Source organism: Sorex fumeus, unplaced genomic scaffold, assembly GCF_029834395.1.
Source record: "Sorex fumeus unplaced genomic scaffold, SorFum_2.1 ptg000034l, whole genome shotgun sequence".
Lineage (NCBI taxonomy): Eukaryota > Metazoa > Chordata > Mammalia > Eulipotyphla > Soricidae > Sorex > Sorex fumeus.
In genome coordinates, this window is record NW_026606091.1 from 23,413,985 (window position 1) to 23,428,096 (window position 14,112).

General features: G+C 58.8%; 1 protein-coding gene across 1 annotated transcript; it reads right to left on the reverse strand.

Moving 5' to 3' along the window:
* Nucleotides 1-4,105: 4,105 nt before the first annotated feature.
* AQP3 (aquaporin 3 (Gill blood group)) lies at nt 4,106-9,508 on the reverse strand. Its single transcript, XM_056117348.1, has 6 exons — nt 9,391-9,508; nt 6,024-6,150; nt 5,641-5,778; nt 5,205-5,323; nt 4,354-4,571; nt 4,106-4,268 (listed from the first exon to the last, which is right to left on the reverse strand). The coding sequence occupies exons 1-6, from the start codon at nt 9,496-9,498 to the stop codon at nt 4,106-4,108; spliced, it is 873 nt and encodes a 290-aa protein (XP_055973323.1). The 5' UTR covers nt 9,499-9,508.
* Between the last annotated feature and the right edge of the window lie 4,604 nt (nt 9,509-14,112).

Consider the following 14,112-nt stretch of genomic DNA (forward strand, 5'->3'; position numbering starts at 1 on the left):
AGCAGAGGGCAAGTGGGATGGGGAACACAGGACGAAGCTCGACTCCAGGCACAGCTGCCCTGCTGCGGCGACCCTGACTGAGACTGTGCCTCAGTTTCCCCATCCCATAAAGACGAGGGGTGGCACTCCAGGACCAGCCCACGCCTTTACCTCACGTCAGCCTGAAGACGGAGACCCTGAGCATGACGCCTCTAAGAAGGGCCCCCAGTGGCTCAGCAACCGCACCCCATTCAGCCTTGCCAGCCAGCCCTGCCCCCATGGGGCATGTCCCCCCCACCCATTCCCCTGCCCCACCCAGGCCCCTCCCAGGCCCCACCTTCCCCGTAGGGCCATCTCTGACCTCTGGGGTCTGCAAGTGTGGTGGAAGACAGCAGTCCTCTCCCCTTCCCACCCCACCCCACACTACCTCATCCAAGTTTCCCCAAGCCTCGGGGGGCCCCACCCAGGTTTTCAGACAAACAAAATCAGGGTAGAAGAGAGGAGGAAGCTGGTTACCTGGTTACTGGGAATTAAGGAGAAGGTGTGGACAAGCTCCACTCTGCTCACTGGGCCCAGGGCGTACGCGGTGTTCCCTTGGAAGCACACAGGACTCTCGAGAGCCAGTGGGCAAACGGGCTGCCTGCCCTGCAGTCCCTTTGCTCTGTGACTGGGGTCTCCATCTGCCCCTCCCCCAGGCACAGCAAATCATCCAGGCCAGACACCGCCCACCCCGCCCACCCCGCAACACATACACACACCCTCAGGAAACCGAAAATTCTAGGAAGGAATCCAGGCAGAAGAGGGGGTTGGATCTAATGACCTTTAAGAAGCAGCCTTCAGAGGCCAGGGGTCAGCGTGATAAAACAGCGGGCAGAGCGCGCTGGCCCTGGGTTTGATCCTTGCTTTCCCAAATGGTCCCCCACCTGAGCCTACCTGGAGTAATTTCTCAGCACAGAGCCAGGAGTTACTCCTGAGCACCACCAGTGTGCCCCCCACACCCCCAAAACACACACACACACACACACACACACACACACACACACATACATTTAAAAAAAAAAGGAAAGAAACAACAGCCTCCAGCTGTCACCCATCCCCACCCTCAGCATGTGGCCTCTGCAGTCAGTCCTGCCTGTGTGTCATTGCTAAGTTCTTCTCCGGTCTCCTCATCCTTCCCGAGGTCATAGATGAGGAAACGGGAGGGCAGCACAGGAAAACGACACCCCAAGCTCCTGCCCCTCGAGAGAAGTTGGACAGGGCCCAGGATCCAGCTCCAGCGAGGGGTGAATCACTGCATCGTGCCCCCACCCCATCCCCCATGTCCAGGATGGCTGGTCCACCCAAGAGGAAGGAAGGAACAATGAAGACATGGAGGTTTAAGGGGGTTAGGGGTACGGGAGGGGGGTGGGGGAATCGGGGTTCAGGCAGGGACTGGTGTGGCTGGAATGAAACTCACGGTGGCATTCCCTTCCCAAGAGCTGCCTCCTGCCCCCCCCCTCGCTCGCTGGTGGGGCCGCCCCCCCCCCACCCCCAGGCCTGGGAAGGAGCCGCTCCCTTTGCTTTAAGTCCCTCCAACATTCCAGACACACCTCTTGGGAGCTGGGGACTTTGGGGTGGTAATGTGTAAAAACCTGAGCTGAAACTGCCTTCTCCCTCCTTTCTCTCTCTCTCTCTCTCCCCCCCTTCACTTGGCTGTGTGACCCTGCACTCACCACCCACCCTCTCTGAGCCACAGTCTTCTCCTCCTTCTCCTCTGTCACATGCTGCTGAGCGAGAGCTGGGCTTGGCCCTTGCACACGGAGGATCCTAAGGAGTTAAGTCTGCGGGAGATGGGGGCCACCTTCCCTTTAAGCCTCAAGTGAAACTTGAGGAGGACCCTGAAGAAAGGAGAAGGTGAGAAGAGGCACGTGATTTCCCTGACTTAGAGTCTGGGCTCAGGTGTGCTGGGGCCCCTGGCTTCCCTGAGCAGCCCAACCCCCCAGCCTCCGTAAATACCCTAGACGGAGGAAGCCTAGCAGAGGGGAAGGCAGGATCAGGGCCCCTCTGTAAGGTTAAGTAGGGTAGGAAAGAGCAGGGATGACTTCCAGGAGGATGCCTTCCACTAGCACAGTGGGGAAGGCATTTGCCTTGCATGCGGCAGACCGGGGTTCAATCCCTGGCATCCCATATGGCCCCCCCAGCACCGCCAGGAGTGATTCCTGAGTGCAGAGCCAGAAGTAACCCCTGAGCATCGCTGGGTATGACCCAAAAACCAAAACAACAACAAAAAAATGAACAGAGATGTGAGTGGGAGGACCTTGGAGCAAAGGTGCAGGGATGGGAAAGCACAGGAACACCCAAAGTGACCCCTGACGGAGCATTGTGAGTGAACAGGGGAAGCCCCTGACCCTGGAGCAGTAGAATAAGGAACCAAGGTCTGGGATGGCCCCGGGCCAGCAGGGAGAAACTAAGAGTGAGTTCTGCTTGCATCAGGGCTTTCAAAAGGAGCCCTCTGGGGCTGGGGCTGATAGCAGAGGGGCAGAGGGCGAGGCCGTTGCCTTGCAGAAGGCTGACCTGGATTTGATCCCCGGGCACCCCATCTGGTCCCCTGAGCCCGCCTCCAGGAGTGATCCCTGGGCACAGCTGGGAGGGGCCCAAAAACAAAAAGAAAAAAATAAAAGGAGGTTTCTCGAGAGATTGCTGAGCACACACTGCATGTGGGAACCCCGGGTCCAAGTCCCAGCTCCAAACGGCCACTCCCCAGCAGCACTGATGAGGCTGGCCTCAGAGCACAGAGCCAGGTGGGTGCAGCCCCCAAGGAAAACAAGACCCCTCTGGTCTCTGTGAGGACCGTAGGGAGCAGGCAGGTGGGGAGACCACTGAGTGTTGGAATAAAACACCTCCTGCTCTGGGGAACTCACTCCTCCTTAGACCACAAGCCTCCTCTGTTGGAATGTTCTTTCCTTGCTAGAGGCAAGGACAGGGAGAGGCTGAGCTGGAGACAGAGATCTCTGACCTCCCTGTGGAACTGACCTATTCCCCTGGCTCCCTGGGGTATTCCCACCACCATCACCACATACCCCGTGCTCTGGACTTGTCAGAGCTCCAGCTGGACACTCTAGGGACTGGGGGTTTCTTTTCCTTTGGGTTGGTTTTGGGGCCACTCCCAGTTTGACGGGGTGGGAGGTATGGACAACAAGGTATCGGGGGGTCAGACCTCGGCCCCTTGAGCTCTCTTTCGGGGTCGTTTCCCTGAATATCTGACCAAACCCAGGAAAACAGCAGTGCCAGCCAAAAGACATGCGCAAGACGATGTTTGAGGCATATGTTTTATTGTTGTTGTTTTTTATATATATATATAAAAGGCAAAAGGTACATATACTGAGTGAACGTTAAGAGGAGTGAAACCCTTCTGGAAGCAGTTTCCAAACCTCTGCGCCTACGACTGTGACATCTGCTATACATATACATATATATATATATATGTTTTTGTTTTGTTTTGTTTTTTAAAAAAAAAAAGAAGAGCAAACATGAAACTTATGACCTAGACTCGACTCCAGCCCCTCATACCTACCTTGAGCTAGAAACATAACCCGGCTCTTATTTAGGGGTGGCCACCGAGAGCCAGGCTGGGTGGTGGCCCTCGCAGCCCTCCCCAGCCCTCCCACCCCACCTCCCTCAAAGCTTAGAAAACAGAGCAGCACACCTCAGTACCCCACCCCAGCCGCCGCCTCCTCCTCCTCCTCCTCCTGGGGCCTCTTTCTCTCTCACATACAGGCAACTCCCCTCTTTCCTTCCTCTGGGAGGCCTCCCACCCCTCCCCACCACGCCAAAAGCCGCCACTCAATCCTGTCCACTCTGTCCTTTGTCCTGAACAGCTGCAAATCCACAAATTTCCTCCTCTCACACATAAACCTGCCGCCTGTTTTGATCCCACCGTGTCCCGTCCCCCTCTCACCCCACCACCCAGGGCTTAGGGCAGGGTCCAGAAGGGGACTGTCCAGCAAAGCAGGGCTTCCTAGCCCAGGAGGGGAACCATGAAGGGGACTTCAGGGAGCAGCCCCTGCAGAGTCAGTGTATGCGAGAGGGGCGTGGCGGGGAGGGGCAGGGAGAGGGGAGCCGTAGAGGTGGGGGGGGGGGGTGCGCTCTATTCCTTGTGTTTCACATGGGCCAGCTTCACATTCTCCTCCTCAGCCGAGGGGGGCGGCGGCTCCAGGTGGCAGCCGATCATGAGCTGGTACACAAAGACGCCGGCAATGGAGCCCAGCAGCGGAGAGACGATGGGGACCCACCACCAGTGGCGGCCAGTCCTGGGGGACAGACACAGGCGGTCACGAGGGGATGGGGGAGGGGATGGCAGGGCCAGGTGTGCCGTGGGGCTGGGGGTGCACTCACGTGAAGACCTTGGAGCCCCAGCCAGCGATGGCGGTGAAGAGGCGAGGGCCGAAGTCGCGGGCAGGGTTGACGGCGTAGCCAGAGTTGAAGCCCATGGAGGTGCCGATGACCAGGACCACCAGGCCCACGGTGAAGGCCTCCAGGCCCCGGGGCACAGGGTTGTTGTAGGGGTCTACGATGGCCAGTACGCACACAATGAGGGAGGCTGTGCCGATGAACTGCAACATGGGGAGAAGGGGGTGAAGAGCATGCCCTCCCCCCACCCTCCTTCCCCACCTCTGACTGCCCTCTAGCTGGGTTTGGGCAGCCCACATCCATGGGGGTGCCGGAGATGGAACCAAGGTTGGCCATATGCAAGGTGAGCACCCTACCCCTGAACTCTACCTACAGCCCCTTCCCTCCATCTTCCAGCTTGGGCTGTGCTGTGGCGTTAGAATTTTCATGGGCATGGGGCTGGAGCGATAGCCCAGCGCGTAGGGCATTTGCCTTGCACGCGGCCAACCCAGGTTTGATTCCCAGCATCCCATATGGTCTCCCGAGCACCACCAGGAGTAATTCCTGAGTGCAGAACCAGGAGTAACCCTTGAGCATCACTGGGTGTGACCCAAAAAGCAAAAAAAAAAAAAAAAAAGAATTTTTATGGGGAGAAGGACCCCCCCACACACCAAAAGTTGTGACTGGCATGTTTCCTTAACACCAGCCTCTATGATTTGGACATAGGTGTCCCCCAATTCTGAGAAACCCTGCTCCAGGCAAGGAGTCACCTCCCACAACCAGCCCAGGGACACCCCCTCCCAGCAGCTTGACCCTCCCTCCCTGAGCCCTGCACATTCCACAGCCCTGGCCCGTACCTGGTCGAAGAAACCATTGACCATGTCCAAGTGTCCAGAGGGGTAGGTGGCAAAGATGCCGGCTGTGCCATTGGGACCCGAGACGATAAGCTCGTTGTTGGCAAAGGCCCAGATTGCATCTGGTGACAGATGAGAAGTCGGTCAGGGCACAGACCTGAGTTCGGTTCCCACCCTCACCCACCCAGGCCTCTTGGGTCTGTGGAGTCACTGCCCTGGTGACAAGAAGGAGCGGGGCGGAGGGCCTGCGACTGTGGGTTGCCCAACTCGTTTCTTCCCCTGGGTCCCCTCTACCCTGGGCCCCTGCGTAAACGTGAGTCATGAGCCGGAGGCCAGGGCAGGCCCCAGCTGTCTGTCATCAGAAGGCCCCGTGCCAGAAACTCCCCAATGGGAAAGGGGGGAGGCTCAGGGAAGGGAGAGCAGGGCAGGGCGCACTCACCATAGTAGAGCCCGAAGACGATGCCCGCTCCCAGGAAGGCCCCCAGTGTCTGAGCCAGGGCATAGACAGGCAGCTTGATCCACGGTTCTCGGGCCAGGAAGCACATGGCGAAGGTCACGGCTGGGTTGAGGTGGGCTCCTGAACAGAGGGGAGGTGGGATGGATCAGCCATAGCACCTGTGCCCCCTCACACACACACTGCCCTGGGCATAAGGAGGGAGGTTCCGAAGGTGGCGATCAGACCGTGTAACAGGCCGACAGGAATCATCACTGGTTTCGCTGAGATTGGGCAGGAAGGCGTGGGGGAAGGGGGGGCAGGAAGGAGGCAGGGGTCTTGACTCTTACCCAGGGCACAGCCATGGGGGTTATGGGCTCAGGCCTTACCTGACACCTGGCCCGAGACCAGGATGGCCAGCGTGACAGCAAAGCCGAAGGCCAGGTTGATGGTGAGGAAGCCCCCGTGGGTGCCCCGGCTGAGCACGACCTGGGCCACGGAGCCACAGCCGAACATCTGAACAGGGAGAAGAGACCAAGAGAGACCCCTGCGTCAGGCCCTGTGGAGCCAAGCCACGCACACGCCAGGGGAAAGGGGGGGAGAGCTGGGAGAGCTCCCCTCAGGCCGCCCAGAGTGGGGCCCTCCCTGGAAGGGAACCGAAATACACCCTGCTCCAAGGTCCTCCCACGCCACGCCCCCACCCCCCAAGTCCCGACTCTCTTGAACAGGGCCCTGGAGAAGGGCCTCCAGGAGAAGGAACTCAGAGCCCAGAAGGTGCTAGAACTACCGTGATGGCGTCTCTCGAAGCCCAGAGGCTGGATGTCGCGCGACACTTTTTCAGCACCCTTGCTCCGGGCCCAGAGATGCCTCGGCTGGGCTCTCACTCACCCCCAGGTGGCCGTTGGGGTGTTGGTGGGGAGGGGGCTACACTAGGAAATTTGGTGGAAGTTGCCCCTCGGGAAACTGGGGGATCCAGGCGCTGGCTCTGCCCCACACCCTCTCAGCAGCCTCGTTTCCCTTGACGCATCCTGGTTCCAGAGTTTTTCTGCCCCCTCCACCCGCCAGGTGCCCTGAGCGCTAGCATCCACCCCACCCAGACAGGAGGTGCTGGGCGGGCCAGTGAGGTAGTATAGCGGGTAGGGCGCTTGCCTTGCACATGGTTGATTCGGTTCTATCCCCAGCACCCCAAGTACCACCAGGAGCAACCCCTCGGTGCTGATTCATACCCCTGAGCACAGTTAGGTATGCACCCCCTCCCATAAAAAAAAAAAAGACAGAAGACGCTAAATGCTGAGACCTACGTGACTCCCGTGAAGTACAAAGACGGGGTCTAAACTTGACTCCAGGGACTAAGGTCTACGCCATGGGCCTGTTTCCTGGGTTCAAGTGAAAAGTTTTTCTGTACCAGCTCTACAGGACTGATGTCCTGGGCCTCCTGGAGGCGGCCCTTAAGCTTCTTGGGCCTCTGCCCCCCCCACCCCTAACGAAGGACTTTACAAACTCCCCAGCATGCTAAGGGCCAGTGAAGGGCCAGCGGCCCTCACGGTGGTGGGCGAGGAGTATTCTGGTTACTACCTCTCAGCAAGGCCAGCGATGAGTGGCAGTAGGGATCAGGGCAAAGGTGTCCGTCCAGGTGAGAGCCAAGATCAGAGATTGGGGCGGGGGAGGGGGTGAGGGGAAAACACCTGGGGGTCTGGGGCACTCTGCCCGGCCTGGCAGGTCCTGGCCTCAGCATGGCCCTGCCCGGGGCCCAGCCTGGCACGCTCCCAGGAGGACTTGGAGGGAGAAACTGTCAGAGCCAGTTCCACCACCTTGCAGCTAATCTTCCTCTTCCTCACCCTCCTCCCCGCCACTCCTTCTCCAGATTTTCCAGATACCCCAGAGAAAAAAGGGGCTTCCCTGGCCCCACCACCAGCCTCTGCCACAGGAGACCCCGCACCCCCTTTGGCACCCACCGAAGCGGGTATACCTCACGGTGCCGGACCCCGGATGGAGAGGCTTTCCAGAAGGGGCCCCACCTCAGGGCAGCCCTGGAAGTGTTCTGACACCCGATGCCGCACCCCCACCTGGATACAAACACCTCCACCAACCCAACACCCAGAGGCTCCCTCCCACGGTCTAGAATAAGCCGAGAATGATGAGAATGATCCTCCGAGGCCTCGGGGCTCAGCGGGAGACGGGATCCTCCTTTGTGGAGAGATCAGGGAGACTCCAGAGGAGGTAGGAGACCCCATGATGTATGTGGAAGACCCTTGTCGCTTGCTGTGGGTGAGCCATGAGCCTGCTCAAGGTTGAGGCAGGAAAGTGACAAGTAGTATGTGTGCGTGTGCGTGTGCGTGTGCGTGTGTGTGTGTGTGTGTGTGTGCCTGCGTGCAATACACCCACACACACTATTCCTTCCTGGCCTGAGGAGAGAAAGGCTGCAGTGAGGGGGTGAGGGAAAGGTCACTAGCCCTTTGAGGGACCGTGGGTCAAGAACCCTCCCTGGTTTCTGCCCGTCCTGTTTCTGGAGGGGAGTGTCGGCCCTCCTGCCCCCATGGTCTGACCACTACCCTTTTGGGTTGAGCCACTCCAGTTGCCGTTACATGGGGAATGGAGGGCGGGGGCGGGGGTAGGGGGAAGAGAGGCTGGCTGGTCTACTTCAGGGAGGACTGGGGCTGGGACAAGACAAAGTAACCCGGGCTGGAGACACAGTCCAGAGGGTGAAGACCTTGCCTGTGTGTGTGGCTGACCAGGATTCGATGCCCAGCATACCATATGGTTCCCCACCCCCACCCCGGAGCCCGTCCAGGAGTGATCCCTTGAGCACAGAGTAAGCCCTGAGCACCACCAGGTGCGGCCCCCAAAGCCAAAAAAAAAAAAGAGTTAAAAGACACAGTTAACCCACCCACTGCCAAGGACCGAAGCAAGCCGGCAGCGGGAATATGGGGTGTAAGCAGAGAGAGAGGCTGGAAACCAGCGTCACCGGGACAGGAAACGCAGCCTACAACCGGTGTGGGGGGTGAGACCCAGGGCGGCCAGGACCGACCGCGGGTGGAACTGGAGCGGGCAGGGAGCAGCTCGCTGTGAGTATATCCCTCTCCTCTCCCAAGCCGGGGGGCACTCTGGGAGGCTGGCGAGGAACTCGGAGCTTGTGCCCCGAGCTGTGTTGGCAGCATCTGTGGGCAGACACCCACGGGTGGGGAGCAGGTACTGCCAGCAGCACAGAAACAGCTGCAGCCACCTTTGCCTTGCATCTTGCCATCGGCACCCCAGGGGCCTCTGCCCTCTGCCCTCTGCCCACCACACACCGCGCGCACACTGCCCGCCCCAGGCTGGAACTTTTGGACTTTCTCAAGCTTAATGATTCTTTGGGAGCCAACATCGGGGACCCAGCTCCCCGGATCAATGCTTGGTTTCTTTGCCTGGGCCCCCCCGAGAGGAACGCCGGGTGGTGCGGGGCCTGGGAGAGCTGGAAGTTGGGGGCCACACACAGGCTGACCGTCCTCTCTCCCCCTAGGGCCTCTGCCTACGGCACAGTCGCTGCGGGTGAGGGGGCCTGGGTCTGGGAAGGTCAGGGACCAGCGCCGTCCCCGAGGCATGACAGCTGTCCCTCTGTCCTCGAGCTGTCATCAACGCTGGGGAATGTGGCAGGGAATGTGGCCACCCCCCCCCCCCACCCCGCAGGATGGGGTCAGACCTAGGAGAGGGGAACGCGGGGGAAGTGGGGAGTGAGGGCAAGCAGGAGAGCCCCGCGTCGGGGCGCCCCTCACTCACCACGAGGATGAGGGTCCCCAGGCACTCGGCCAGCGCCTGGCGCAGCAGGCGGTAGCGGATGTGCAGCATCTCTCCGCAGCGGGACACCAGCTCCCTCTGACGACCCATGGTGGCCGGACGGCGGCGGGGACAGCGGGACCGGGACGGCGGGCAGGGCGGCTGCAGTGCCGCGAGCCGCGGGCGGCGCCCTTTATAGGACAGGACGCCCCGCCCGCCCCGTCCCGTCCCGGGGCAGGAGTGGGCGGTCACCGCCCCCCACACACCTGGGCAGGCAGGCGGGGCGGGCCCGCAAGGCGGGGAAGACTTCGCAGGCTAGCGGTGTCGCCGGGGTTCAGGGCGTTTAAGGCCAGGGCTGTTTGTTGGACACTGAGAGGGGACAGAGAACAGCCCAGGAGACCCCTCCCGAAGCAGACGGGGTGGGGGAAGATTACAGAAGGGAGAGGAGCTGATGCCTCACAGCGGGTGGCTGGACGTCCATCAGTGGTCTGTGGGCCGTGCTTGCTCTCCCCCGTTCCTGGGTCCCCCTCCTAGTGCAGTGAGTCTGTGTCCCCTGTCCTGGGCCCTGGACAGATCTGTCCACGTGGGATTGTGGCTACACACAGTGGTTGTTCCATGCGGGGTGCTGCTCATGCCAGCACACATGTGTTGGGACACTGGCGGGTGTAGCTATGCCCCTCCCACGTGGATGGGACACAGTGGGTATGACTATGCCTGCCCCACGTGGATGGGACACGGCGGGTGTAGCTATGCCTGTGCCATGTGGATGTGACACTGTGGGTGTAACTATGCCCGTCCCACATGGACGGAACACGGCGGGTGTAGCTGCACCCGTCCCACGTGGGCCCGCGTGTGGTTTGCACGTGGTTCTGGAGGCTAAGCTGAGCTGCAGTTGTTCTGACACGCTACCTTGCTGCCTGCTTGCCAGTCGGGTGAATTCCAGCTGTTTTTTAACATGTTCCTCTCCCGCCCTGCAGAGCTCCAATCCCTCGGAGACTTTAAGACGGGTCGGAGTGACACTCAAAGGTCAGAGTGCACACTCTGCTGGCCGAGGCCCACTTCCATGGGCTTCAATCCTGGCTCAGATCCAGGCACTGGATACCATACGGTTGCACTGCCAAGAGCAGCACCCGAAGCACAGAGCCAGAAGCAGTCCCAGAGCACTGCCAGGTGTGGTCTGAAAGAGAGACAGAGAGAGAGTCAGAGAGTGGGAGAGAGAGACAGAGAGAGACAGAGAGTGAGAGAGAGTGGGAGAGACAGAGAGAGTGAGAAAGAGAGAGAGAGACAGGGAGAGAGAGTAGAAGAGATAGAGTGAGAGAGAGTGGGAGAGACAGAGAGAGAGGGAGAGACAGAGAGAGGGAGAGAGAGAGAGAGAGAGAGAGAGAGGGTCTGGGGCCTGAGAAAGAGTTCAGGGTTCTGAGCATGTGATCTGCAACGCAGGAGGCCTGGTTTAGTCCCAGCACCTGGTTAGATTCTGAGAGTGTTGGCGCCATGGAGGAAGAACACGTGGCAGCCCTGCTCACTCTGCTGTGCTTAAAAATCAAGAAACCACGACCAGAGAGATAGCAAAGTGGGTAGGGTGTTTGCCCTGCATGTGGCCGACCCAGTTTAATCCCCGGCATCCCATATGGTCCCCCGAGCACCGCCAGGAGTAATTCCTGAGTGCAGAGCCAGGAGTAACCCCTCTACATAGCTGGGTGTGATCCAAAAAAAATAAAACAAAACAAAAAATCAAGAGACCAAGTCCTGATGATCTCTGCCCGCAAAACGTGGAGCAAATCAGGCCCTCAGCCCCGTCTCCGGACCAGGATCGCCAGGGGAGATGGAAGAAGCCACATTTTCCAGGACAGATTAAGTCCAGGTGAGTGAAGGGCCCTGGGGATTTTCCCTTGAGAAACGACTGTCAGAAATGAGGGCTCCGGGGTGACTCATGCCCACAGCGATGGGGTTTGGCACACAGGTTGGCAAACTGCACACATGAGCAGTGCGTGTGTGCGCCCCCCATGCTGGCGGTCCCCCCTGCTCATATGCTCGCAGCTTTCAGGCTCACGCATGCAGGCAGCCCACACACCGGGGCTCACGCCCTTGGGCCCCCACGGGCTGGGAGGCCCCACGGTGAATCAGGGAACCATCACGGAGTGTGACTCAAAGCAGAACTCCAGACTCCTGGTGCCAGAACCCAGATTATGGGATGGAAGAACCCGCCACCACATGCTGCCTCCCCTTCTTCCACCTTACTGGGTGCCTGGGAAAGGGTCCCCAAAACCTTCAAAGTAAATGGGAAACCCCAGCCCCCAGCCCCTCAGCCTGGGCCTGCCTGTACCAGAGCCTGCCCCAGCCTAGGACTCGGGGCAGAGCAGAAACCAGCAGCCACGTACCCGCAGGTCCTATGCTTGCTCAGCTCACACAGTCCAGGCTTGCTGGCACAGGAGGGGCTGGTCACATACATGCACACACACACTCACACATACTCTTGCACAGACTCACTCTCCCAAGTACACAGACTCACACACACACACACACAGAGACACTCACACATACGCTCTCACATAGTCTCTGTGCATTCTAGCTATTGTCAGTGGCATTTACTCACACACACACTTACCCGTGCTCATCATGCACCTCCGTAGAGCTCTGAGGCTGCAGGTCACCGCAGAGTATCTTTGGGATTCCCTCTGATGGATCCAGTTCCTGCCAAGGTGCAGGGATTGGGTCCCAATGTCCCCAGCCCCCAAATCAAGGACGCTACCTTCAGGGCCGTGATCCCTGCTTCCCCCAGACTGAGCCCTCTCCAGAGCAGTGGCACCCATGTCCATCAGTGTGTACCTGTGTCCGTCAGTGTACATGCACACACATCAGAGTGGGTCAGGGTTGGTGCTGAGAAGGTTTTTTTCTTTCTTTTTTTTTTTGGGTCGCACCCAGCAATGCTCAGGGGTTACTCCTACCTCTACACTCAGGAATCGCTCCTGACAGGGGTCAGGGTGCCAGAGGTCCAACTAGTTGGTTTATTTTATTTAATTAATTAATTTAGTTAGTTTTGCTTTTTTGGGGGGGGGGTGGTCACACCCGGCAATGCACAGGGGTACTCCTGGATCTGCACTCAGAATTACTCCTAGCGGTACTCAGGGGACCATATGGGATGGGTGCTGGGAATCAAACCCAAGTCAGCCTTGTGCAAGGCAAATGCCCTACCCACTAAAGGGGAGATCTTCATACTTTGTATTTATTTTCCCCCCCTCCTGAGGGACATACCTAGCAATGCTACTCCTGGGTCTGTGCTGGAAAGTCATTCCCAGTGGTGCCTGAAGGACTATGAGACATCAGGGATCAAGCCAGGACCAGTGACTTACAAAGCAAGCTCCTGAAAGCCTGTTGTCTGTCTTGGGATTTCACTTCACTCTAACACCTGGCGGTGTTCATCACTCACTGGAGGAGCTGGGGGTGGGGGGGATGGCCAGGCAGTTTGGGGGGATGAAACCTAATACACCTGCATGCAAAGTATGCTCTGGGCTTGTTAAACTATCTCTATGCCCAGACCTTTGAACATTTTTTTTCTTTTGCGGTGGGGTAAGGGTGGGGGTGGGGATTGGGGTGGGGGGCACACCTGGCTGTGCTCAGGGCTGACTCCTGGCTCTGCACTCAGGGGTCACTCCTGGCAGTGCTGGGTGCAAGGCAAGCTCCCTACCACTTCCATACATCGTCGCTCCGGGTCCCTTCAGACTTTTTTTTTTTTTTTTGCTTTTTGGGTCACACCCGGCGATGCTCAGGGGTTACTCCTGGCTCTACACTCAGGAATTACTCCTGGAGGTACCCAGGGGACCATATGGGATGCTGGGAATCGAACCTGGGTCGGCTGTGTGCAAGGCAAACACCCTACCCACTATGCTATCGCTCCAGCTCCCCCTTCAGACATTTTCAAGGTAGAAGGATAAGTAATTTTTCTTTCCTTCCATTTGCAAAGGGCTAGAGTGATAGCACAGTAGTAGGGCATTTGCCTTGCACACAGCCAGCCGGTCAAGCCGGGTTTGATTCCTCTGCCCCTCTCGGAGAGCCCGGCAAGCTACCAAGAGTATCTTGCCCACACAGCAAAGCCTGGCAAGCTACCCGTGACGTATTCAATATGCCAAACACAGTAACAACAAGTCTCACAATGGAGACGTTACTGGGCCTGCTCGAGGAAATCGAACAACGAGAGGACCATGCCTGTGACCATTTGTAAAACTACCCCTGTTGTGGGTTTGCTTTACCCCTTTCAAAGCACTGATGCTTGGAGCTGGCACCTGCTGGGGCCTCCCTGAGTGGGGTGCTGAGATTCTAGCACAGTGGGAAAGGAATATGAGGAGGGCAGACGCTTGGGGAGCCATTGCAGGGGTGCGGGGGCACTGTCGGGCCACCATGCCCAAGCTCCCCTCCTTGCACGTGCCTTGCTCGGTCTTCAGTCTGGCTCCAAGCCTGCCTCAAGGCCTCAGGAACTGGGGACCAGCTCGGACAGGGATGGGGAGTGGAGAGCTGAGATGAATCACCGTGTTATGAGCGTCCCCAGACTGGGGGGCGGGCAAGAGCTCCTCCCCCTGCGCCAATACACTCACCCCCTGTCTGCAGAGAGTGAAGCGGTGGCCACAAAGACACATCTGGCTAGAGTAGCCGCCTGCAGGACCTGGAGAAAAGCTGCCTTTGGACCCCTATTCCCAGGGCTCTGCATTTACCGTCTATGTTCTTGAGTTG